At 48.3% G+C, this 10,641-nt stretch overlaps 1 protein-coding gene across 3 annotated transcripts in view; it reads right to left on the minus strand.

Moving 5' to 3' along the window:
* The window catches only part of L3MBTL2 (L3MBTL histone methyl-lysine binding protein 2), a 20,258-nt gene extending 12,261 nt beyond the window's left edge, over nucleotides 1-7,997 (minus strand). For all 3 annotated transcript variants that reach the window (XM_040490727.1, XM_040490726.1, XM_040490728.1), the window contains exons 1-5: nucleotides 7,867-7,997; nucleotides 5,790-6,033; nucleotides 4,368-4,501; nucleotides 1,352-1,475; nucleotides 512-591 (exon numbers count right to left, since the gene is read on the minus strand). In XM_040490727.1, coding sequence (XP_040346661.1) covers nucleotides 512-591; nucleotides 1,352-1,475; nucleotides 4,368-4,501; nucleotides 5,790-6,033; nucleotides 7,867-7,890 — 606 coding nt within the window. In that variant the 5' untranslated portion in view covers nucleotides 7,891-7,997. The remainder of the gene's footprint in view (nucleotides 1-511; nucleotides 592-1,351; nucleotides 1,476-4,367; nucleotides 4,502-5,789; nucleotides 6,034-7,866) is intronic.
* Between the last annotated feature and the right edge of the window lie 2,644 nt (nucleotides 7,998-10,641).

Here is a 10,641-nt window from a genome sequence, read left to right on the forward strand (position 1 = left end):
CGCAGGCTACCACAGGCTGCACGTGCTGCCTGCGCTTCCACTCCAGGCCTAGCACCCCACCCCTCCTCCTGGCCTCACTCTTCTGGGGCTTCTCTGTGCTGAAATGGGCTCCAGGAGGCATCCACGTCTGCCTCCCAGGAACCCGGGGGCTCAGGGCAGTCCAGAAGCACCAAGCTTTCAATGGGAAAACACGAACAAGGGGAAAACAGAAGGAAAGGACTTCTAGCACGAAGTTCCAGTACGTAAACAAGCAGACTGAGGACCTCAGAGAGGAAGCGCAGTGCTAGAAGGCCTCAGTGAGGGTTTGTGGGAGGACTCTGAAAAAAAGGTAGACAGAAAGGGAAACCGGAGCAAGTGGCAAAGTTGGACTGCGCCCACCCAGACCTCATCACTGTTCGCTCTCTGGTGCCAGTGCCCAGCTTGGAACGCTTATGAGGCTGGCGGGTGAGACAGGTGGCGAGCACCCGAGTTCCCGGCTTGCTCCCCTGCCCCCCATCTCCAGGACACTCACATGCTTAAAACAGCTGACAGGAGCAGCTTTGTAACTGTGATCCTTCAGGAACTTCCCCCAGTCGAAACCCAAGACCAGCGCTGCAGAGCAGAAAGAGAAGAGTTGGAACCTGACGCCCAGGAGCCATAGAAGCAGGTCCTTCCCCACCCAGGCAGCCCCATACCTGCCCCACTGGTGGCCATCAGAACAGGCCTGGACCTTATCCAAAGGGTGACAGACTCTCAGGAGTAGAGGAAGCATTCAGGGGGAAATGTCTGATCTTTCTTCCCCGGAAAAGACAAGGAAATTCAAAGGCCTTTGGGCTTAAATTCTTTAGACCTCCCTCAACCTCTCATTGGTCACAGCCGATTGGAATGGATGGGAGGGGCACACACGTAGGCCCCTCCAACCCTTGTGGGTCTAGAGCTCAGCTACAGCCAAGAACAGACCACCTAGAGCAGAGTTGCTTATTGCCTGCACGCTTAGAAACTGCTGCGCACACTCAGGTTACTTTCCTTATCCCGCCACCCCTCTCCAAACCAGACAGGGGTCTCCACTGCCCATGGGACACAGAAGCCACAGGGCTAAGAGCGATACAAAAGAAAAGCAGCAAATTCTGGGTTTCTGAACTATCAAGAGTAGGGGTCCTAGTACTTCAGAAGTGACTAAAGGGATTTTCTGGGGTAATTTGCACAATCCCTACCAAATAGGGAAGATGGCAGTCCACAGTGAGCCTGGGGCAGGCCACTCTGTAGCTGTCCTTTTTTCCCATTCCCGGCTCCTAGGCAGGGCCAGCCCAGGCCTGGCACCCCATTCCCAACCCCTTGGCAGCTTCTGAGCACCAGTGTTCTGCTGTCTTACCATCTTGCCCAGTTGGCGTCCCATCTGCCAGCTGTCCTGTCCCTTGGGAGTGGAGGAAGGCTCCAATTTTGGCAGACCAGGCCGCCTTGTGGAGGACTTTGGCTTTCTTGGTAGGTGGTTTTCCCTGGAGGGAGGAGAGCACGTGGGTAGCCTAATGGCTGAGAATGGAGCGCTGGATCTGGAAGGTCTGGGTTTAAATCCTGGGATTCAGTCCCTCAACCTCTTCAGTTCCTTCATTTGTAAATCAAGTGCATAATAACAATAACAATGCTTGGCTCAAAGGGGGGCTGCAAGGATGTGAGTTACTGTCTGATGCCTGGCATTCAGTAAGTGCTTAGCTATTGTTCAAATGCGGAGGCATAGGTCACTTGGAGCTACAGGGCAGGGAGGGACACTTGTATCTTTTCTGTCTTTTAAGCCTTTGTTTCCTCCAGGGACTTTTCCCAGTGGCTTCAACTCTCAGCCATCTCCTTCATCAGGTGCTCCCACAGATTTATGGCAGACAGTGGGCTTCACAGAGGTCTAGGAGGCAACATTTTGTACACATATGGGAATGTTCTAGAGCAGGTCTGTGACTTTCATCAGATGCTCCACGGGGCCTCCCCAAGAGTGAAAGGCCACTAATCTAGTCTACAGCTTGGAACTTAAGCACTGATCAGAAAGGCCCAGAGAATTTATTTTAAAAAATCAGTGAAATAAAAATGTGAGTTTACACAGACATGGGGAAAAGTCCTGGCTCTTCAATTTGTAACTTCTTTGAGTAAGTTACTAAAAATTTTTGAGCCTTTAAAAAAATTTTTTTTAACGTTTATTCATTTTTGAGAGACAGAGAGAGACAGAGTGCAAGCAGGGGTGGGGCAGAGACAGAGGGAGACACAGAATCCAAATCAGGCTCCAGGCTCTGAGCTGTCAGCACAGGGCCCGAAGCAGGGCTTGAACTCACGAACCTCGAGATCATGACCTGAACTTAAGTCGGACACTTAATTTCAGCTCAGGTCATGATCTCACGGTTTGTGAGACTGAGCCCCATGCTAGGAGCCTGCTTGGGATTCTCTCTCCCTCTCCCTCTGCCCCTCCCCCTGCTTGCTCAAAATAAATAAACATTAAAAAAAAGATTAATAGGGGCACCTGGGTGGCTCAGTCCGTTAAATGTCTGACTTCTACTCTGTGCTGGCAGTGTGGAGCCTGCCTCGGATTCTGTCTCCTTTTCTCTGCCCCTACCCCGCTCGCACTCTGTCTCTCAAAAATAAATAAACGTTAAAAAATAATAATAAAATAGGAATTTTAAAAAAAATAATAAAAAATAAAATAAAATAGGAATTTAAGGGGCATCTGGCTGGCTCAGTAAGTACAGCATGCAACTCCTGATCTTGGAGTTGTGAGTTCAAGCCCCATGTTTGGTGTAGGGATTTCTCTGGGGAAAAAAATCTTAAAAAAATAAAATAGGAAACTTTAAAAATTCATTTTTAAGAGAGCATTGGTTGGTTGGATTCAGTTAGCAAGTATCCCTGAATTGTAGCTATTAACAATACTATTTATTAGGTCACTGAGGAGAGAGATTTTTCTATGCCCTAACTAAAATCTACACAGTGAGGGAAACAACAATGATTATGCACAAAAGTGAGAGATAAAGTATACAGAAGCACAAAGCAGGAGACATGGTCTACTGTGACTTTCAATAAATGTCAGAGCAGTGGGTCTCAAACTTTGCTGCACATGACAATTACCTGGGTGGGGCTCTTTAAAGCCCCTATGTCCAGGGGGCACCTGGCTGGCTAGGGTGGTAGAGGCAGTGCATGAGACTCTTATCTCAGGGTTAGGAATTAGAGACCCATGTTGGGTGCAGATTACTTAAAACAACAACAACAATAATAATAATAATTATAAAGCCCATGTGTCCAGGCCACACTCCATCCCAATTAAATGAGAATCTTTGGGAGTAAGACCAAGCATCAATATTTTGTTACTACTTCTTTTAAAGCTTGTTTATTTATTTTTTTTTTAGTAATCTCTACACCCAATGTGGGGCTTGAACTCATGACCCCGAGATCAAAAGTTGCACCAAACATTAATATTTTAAACACTCTCCAGGTGATCCCAACGTGCAGGCAAGGTGTGAGCACCGGTGTCATGGACGGTGGCCATAGTTACCAGGACACAACACAACGTTAGGCGCCTGAGAGCACATTCCAGTCCCAGTTCTGCTGCTCCTCCAACAGAACCACCTTAGGTAAGTCCCTCTTCCTCTCTGAACCTCAGCACACTTCTCAACTAATGTGTGGGTGAGACAACACATCTCTTTAAGAATGCTTCCATTTATAAAACTTCTATGAATGTCAATAATTAACTAAAGATTAGTAAGACTTTCTAGGTGGCTGCCTATGACATGGAATCAGAGACCAGGTATCAACTTCCTAAACCCACCGTGGCTGGTAAATGTATGCCTGTCTCCTAATTTCCTTTCAGAGCATTTATAAAGGTATGGGGCGGGGGCACCTGCGTAGCTCAGCTGGTTAAGCATCTGACTCTTGATTTTGGCTCACGTCAGGATCTCACCATTCATGAGGTTAAGCCCGGCGTCAGGCTCTGCGCTGATAGCACAGGGCCTGCTTGGGATTCTCTCTGTCCCTCTCTCTCCCCCTCCCCTGCTCATGTCCTAGCTTTCTCAAAATAAACAAACTTAAAAAAAAAAAAAAAAAGTATGAGGCAAAGACCAAAGGGCACCAGACTCCCCCAAGGCTCTTCTTTTCTTTAAAACTTACTAAAGGCATTAGACTCCTGGGGGCAGGGGAAGGTGGGGATTGAAGGGCACCTCTATTAGTGTGTAATTTACAGATTGATTCCCCTGCAGGCTAAATTTTGAGAGCATAATAAATAGCAGGAAGTTTACAACCTCAGACAGCCACAAGCAAACTCCTTCCAAAGCTCTCTTGGCCCCTTTGCCATCAGCCAGGTGGGTGTTCCTGTCTCAGCTCCCAGGGCCCCAGGAAAGGTCTTCAGAGTAACTGCCTCTTACCTGTAATCTGGCCAAGATACTGGCTTTCTTGGAGTTGGAGGAGTAGCTCCTAGAACAGGAGACGCTGCAGAATCTCTTAGTCTTGGAGAAGAAGGCTTCCCTTGTACCCACGATACCACACATCTCACAGACAGCTGGGAAGAGAACTTAGCACGTGACCCACCCGATACGGTCACCCCAGATCAAACAAAATGATGGGCCCTTCAAAACCCGAACAGCACGTTAACCAGGTGAATCCAAGCCCCCACTCAGACTGACAGGCCTGGAACAGGAGGAGGAGGTTTGTATACAACTGAATCTGCTTTGTCTGAGGTAAGCTGCCTGGCATCCCTCGGTTATATGTCAACAGTGGAGCTAAGGCAAATCCACAGGGCAACAGGTGAGTATTGAAAAGTTTATAAAGAACAAAATGAGAAGCTAAAATGCCATTAACTTCTGTGGGTATCTTTTCTTCTCATCTATACAGCCACTGAACTAGATCAATGTTTCACGCCTGACATCATATTAGAATCATCTGAGTAGCTTTAAAAATACCCAGCCTGAGATTCTAATTAACTGGTCTGTGGTGGGACAAAGGCATCTGTAGTCTGTTAAAACCTCCCCAGGTGACCCTAATGTACAGCCAGGCTAGAGAACACCTGAACTCCACAGTCTCTAATGGTTCTTTCTAGTTCCAAAGTTCTAAGATTCTAAAAGAATGGCTGGAAGAAGACAGAAGGGAGAATAAATAAATAAATAAATAAATAAATAAATAAATAAATAAATAAATAAATAAATAAGGCAGGGGTGGGAGAAGACTGGTAGAAAAGAAGAGTCAAGTGGCAGAGTATTAGAGTTTCAGGCACCAAGGGACAGGACTATCCTCACAGACATCTAGCCTGTCTTCACAGGCAGTCCACACACTGGAGGCTGACACAGGGGTCCAGCATCTGTGCGAGCATCACAGCTCAGAAGGTAACTAGCTTCCAGATGATCCATGGGAACTGTCATCAGTAATCCTCTCCCTCGGGGGTCACTGGATTCTGTATTCCCCCCACACCTCACATCCAACCCACAAGCTATTCCTTGACCTTCCCCAGATAGTAATCAGAACATTTTAGGTGTTCTTCTCAACATCCAGGTTTAAAAATCAACCAGCTACTCACCCAAATGTAAAAGCACCTTATTAATGACTGGCATCTAATATGTTCCAAATAAATATAGTTGTAGGAAAGAACAAAGGAAATTGCAATTTGAAATCAGACTGCAGCAGAGGAAATACCCTTTGGGGCTACTTGTGTCTCTGTCACAGGCCCTCAGACATCAGAGCAAACGGCTCCTTACACCTGGATGGCTCTGCCCACATGGCCTATGTCCCCCTGCCCACCCTTCCCCCATAGCCTCCTGAAACCTCCCCATCTTCAGGGGACACTCTCAAAGCACCTGGCTCAGAACCACTGCCATCCAAGGAGCGGGGAGTCCCAGGGCTGAGCAGATGCAGGGGAGAGGTGGGCAGCTCCCCTGCTTCCCGATCCTCATTTTCTGCTTCACTTGACTCCTCCAGATAGGAGCTGCTCTCGCTGCCCGCACTGCTGTTATAGCTCCGGAAACTGTCATAGCCACCAAAGAGCTCCAAATCGTCCTCCTCTTCCTCTTCCTCCTCCATAGGTTCTGAAGATGGAGCTTCCTAATGAAAGATACAAACCAGGCAGGAGAAATCAGGTCTGACTTAGTGTATGCAGAGGGAGGCTGCAGGTGGGCTCTCAGCTCCCTTTTCCAGTTCTTGGTCAAGTCAACACCTCTGAGCCAAGTGGCACGCAGAATCAAATACCCCTTTAGCAAACACCAGGCTCCTTACTCTTGTTTGTACAATTCTTAACCGCAACTCATCAGAATAGCTTAACGAGACAGAAAGTACGAATTAGGAATTTACCAAGCTCCTCCTGTGGATTCATAAATGATGACCTTTTAACATGATTCAAATAGATCACAATGATGTGAAAATACTCCAAATTATCTCGTAAAGACTTCCTGGGGAAGACGTATATTGGAAAATCATTCTTCCCCCTTCAGCATATGTACACCAAAATAATCTCAATTCAGAAACCATTTCAGCCATAGAAGAGTTAATCTGGGATGCAGACTGCCTTAAGAGGAATTGGGAAGCAGATGACACGCTAGTCTTAGCACAGTGGTATGTACCATAGCTCTGGACTCCGATCCTCACTAGCTGTGGGTCTTTGGGCAAGTCATTTAACCTCTGTGGGCCTCAACTTTCTCATCTATGAAATAAGAAACGTAGTTGGCGGACAGGATGCGAAATGTAAATGAGATCCTGCATATCAACCTGACTGGCACGTAGAAGAGGTCGTAGGGCTCAAATACGGTCTCTACTGCTGACTACTATCTGTATGATCTGCAGCAAGTCAATCCCTCAGTGCATCAGTTCCCACACCTGTAAATGAGGGTAACACCACCTCTTTCAGAAGCTTTGCGGGAGAAATAGAGGGAAGACAAGTACAGCACTCCAAACGGCTTACAAGTAGCAAGTGGTCAAAACGCGTTATCAGTCATTACTGGCTAAAAGCACGGGCCTTCAAAAACCAGATCTGCCTGGGTTTGGATCCCGTCTCTGCCCGTCTCTGTTGACTGTGTGCAAGATATTGAACCTCGCTGCTCTCGGTTTCTTCATCAGGGCAACGGCGACAACACGCCTTCTTTAGAGGGCTGGTGTGAAGACTGACATATGCAAAGCCTAGTTCTGTTTCCAGCTGGTAGTGACTGCTCTACAAGCGCGAGCTATTATTCTTATTCTCCTTCACCCTTATAGAAGTTTTGGGCTATTCCGTTCTGGGTTTACAACTACACACGCCAACGTACTAGAAAAGAGGCCGCATTTAAATAGGAGGTGACCAGAAGCCAAAGGATTCAAGGGAGCGTGGGTTACAGGTTGGAGGAGAGCGGGCGAAGTTTCGGAGCCGGACAGACGGACTGAGTGCCCATGTCCTTCACTTGCCAGCTGTGTGGTCTTCCTGGGGAGTCACCACCTGTCTCTAAGCCTCGGCTACTTTAACCCTAACAACGAAACAGTAACACAGGATTGTTGTGAGTACACTAGGAGATCATGCACGTGAACGCTGCAGGCGCGGAGTTTTTATTAAACTTTCAAGCCCTTCACGTCCCCACAGGAGGTGACGGGCCTCCTAATCCCTAAAGAGACGACCCCGAGAGAGGGAGGACGAAGAATATTCAGGAGCTTGGAGATCCTGAACTCAGTTCCCTTTTCCCCCAGGCCGGGGAGGCAGTTCCGCCCTCAACCACTCGCCGGACGTGGGCCCCAGCAGTGTGGGGGCCAAAGGCCACGCCAATCGCCTCTGGCCCTGCTCAGCCTAACTACCTCAGTTTATCCATCCTTCCACTCTCCACCCTCCAGGCGTCGCTAAAAGGCCTAAAGGACGGTCGCCCGTGCGAGGCTCTCGGGGTTCCCTTTCCCAGTCGCGAGAAATCCTCTCCCTCTCACCTCGACGGCCCGGGTCTTCTCCATGAGACCTAACACCGTTTCTTCAACCGTCACCAGGTGCAGGAAGCCATATTGGCCTCGCGGCTCTACCCGAGCGCAGTCATTGGCCGCCTCCCAGGGCCGCGGGCCAATCACGCCCCAGGAAAAAGGATAAGCCGGTTCCGCGCTCACTCACGCCCCTGCCCCTGGGGGCGGGGAAGCCGCGGGCGCTTGTGGGACTTGTAGTGTCCCCGTGGGTGCGCGGAGAAGGGGGCGTTGCTATAGTGATATGAAAATCCCGGCCCGCTGGCTGTGCCGAAGCTGGGGCAGGCTTCCTTTCTCCACGCCAGCCCCCTCCTCTCACCCCTATCTCGTTCTTTATCAAACAGTTATTAAGCACGTAATATAGGTACTGTTCTAGGCACCAGGAATGACATCGCATTCTCCCTGATTAGAACTTTAAGGTGCCCTTGCGCCAGGATGACTAGTGGAGAGACTCATTTCCAAATCAGGCAGAAACTGTGCTATTCTTATGCCCAGTGCTATAAATGCTCAAACTCCCGCAACACTGTCCCTCTATCACCATTTCCTGAATAAACCTAGAATATGAGGCACTCTGCCTCACTCATTTTGGATGTCCCACAACCTCCTTAAACACTCAGAATTCTAGGGGCTGTTAGTATAGCTTTACAAACAGCTCAAATCTGAAGACAGGCCATCACCCTAAGAAAGGTGAAGCGGTGGCTCTTTCGGTATAGACCCTTTCCAGAATTACATAGGATTGGAATTTAAGGTTAGTCCAAATTATTTCCCTGTGCCATGCTGTGCTCTAATTAAGAATCTAAGGGGCATCTGGGTGGCTCCGTCAGTTAAGCGTCCAACTTTGGCTCAGGTCATGATCTTAACCATTCCCGAGTTTGAGCCCCGCATCGGGCTCTGTGCTGACAGTTCAGAGCCTGGAGCCTGCTTCAGATTCTGTGTCTCCATCTCTCGGCCCTTCCCCTGCTCATGCTCTGTGTCTCTCTGACTCTCAGTAATAAATAAACATAAAAAAAAAAAAAAAAAAAAGAATCTAAACGTTGAGGCACCCTGGTTGGTTCAGTCAGAGCTGCATGGGACAGTTGATCTCTGGGTCATGGGCTTGAACCCCACGATGGCTGCAGAGATTTGCTAGTAGAGATTATGAAAAATATGGGGCACATGGATGGCTCAGCCAGTTGAGCATGCACTCTTGATTTCACCTCAGGTCATGATCTCATGGTTCCTGAGATCAGGCTCTGTGCTGACAGTGAGGAGCCTGCTTGGAATTCCCCCTCTCTCTCTCTCTCTCTCTCTCTCTCTCTGTTGTTCCCCTGCTTGTGCACATGAGCGCTCTCCCTCTCTCTCTCAAAAATAAGTAAATAAACTTAAAAAAAAAAAAGACGAAGGAAAAAAGAATCTAAATGTAGTAATTGGAGGCTAAATATATGTTAAAAATATTTCTAAACTGGAGGTCCACCACATTCACCACCTTCCTTCAACCCCTTCTACCACCAACCCCATATCCCTGCTGTCATCCAGCATTGTTGGTTCTCCATTCAGAATGTATCCTGTATCCCTCCACCACTACCCGCTGCAACAGACCTCCAACAGGCCCCTGCTTGAGTTTACACCTTCTTCAACCCACAGGTGATCTTTTAAAATCCTAAACCAGATCAAATTCATCCTCTTGCTTAAGGGGAAATGCAAGCTTCCCCTTGCACTTTGAATAAAATCCAAACATTCCACAAGACCCCGAATGACCTGGCCACAGCTTTCTCTTTTACTGCTGCCTGTGCGACCCTTTTACTGCACCCATCCACTCACTTTTTGCTCTTGACAGCCAAGCTCAAGTTCCCCTTGGGACCTTTTGCACTTCTCTTCTTTGTGTGGGACGTTCTTTCGTGGCTCTTCTCATGGATGGCTCTTTATTTTTCAAATTCCAGCTCCAAGTCACCTCCTCAGGGACCTTATTTACTTATTTTAAATGCTTATTTTTGAGAGAGAGAGAGAGAGAAAGAGGGAGCACTAGCTGGGTAGGGGCAGAGACAGAGGGGGACAGAGGATCTGAAGTGGGCTCTATGCTGACAGCGGAGAGCCCAGTGTGGGGCTCGAACTCACAAACTGTGAGATCATGACCTGAGTCACCCAGGAGCCCCTTCAGGGACTTTATTGTTATTATTATTTTTTAAATTTTTTAATGTTTATTTATTTTTGAGAGAGAGAGAGAGCATGAGTGGAGGAGGGCAGAGAGAGAGAGGGAGACACAGAATCCAAAGCAGGCTCCAGGCTCTGAGCTGTCAGCACAGAGCCCAACAGTGGGGCTCGCATTCACGAACTGTGAGATCATGACCTGAGCTGAAGTCGGGCGCTTAACCGACTGAGCCACCCAGGCACCCCACAATAGGCTGCTTCTTAAAGGTAGAGCACTGGATTAGGTAGCTTGCTGTTCTGACCCTTGTGAACTGTTTGGTTTTTAACATGAACAGGGTTCTTGGTCCAGTTCCTTCATGAGGAGACTTAGGCTTTCCTTCCCTGAGCCTCACCTTCTTTATCGGGTAAACTGGATTAAGTTGCTCTCATTCAGGGGTGGCTGGGTGGCTTAGTTGGTTAAGCGTCCAACTCTTGATTTGGGCTCAGGTCATGAACTCATGGTTCATGAGTTCGGGCCACGGTACAGCGCCTGCTTGGGATTCACTCTCTCCCCCTCCCCCTGCTGGTGTGCGTGCATGTGCCCTTGCATGCTCTCTCTCTCTCTCTCTCTCTCTCTCTCTCTCT

The sequence above is a fragment of the Herpailurus yagouaroundi genome, unplaced genomic scaffold (assembly GCF_014898765.1).
Source record: "Herpailurus yagouaroundi ecotype Mexico unplaced genomic scaffold, PumYag 182, whole genome shotgun sequence".
Taxonomy (NCBI): Eukaryota; Metazoa; Chordata; class Mammalia; order Carnivora; family Felidae; genus Herpailurus; species Herpailurus yagouaroundi.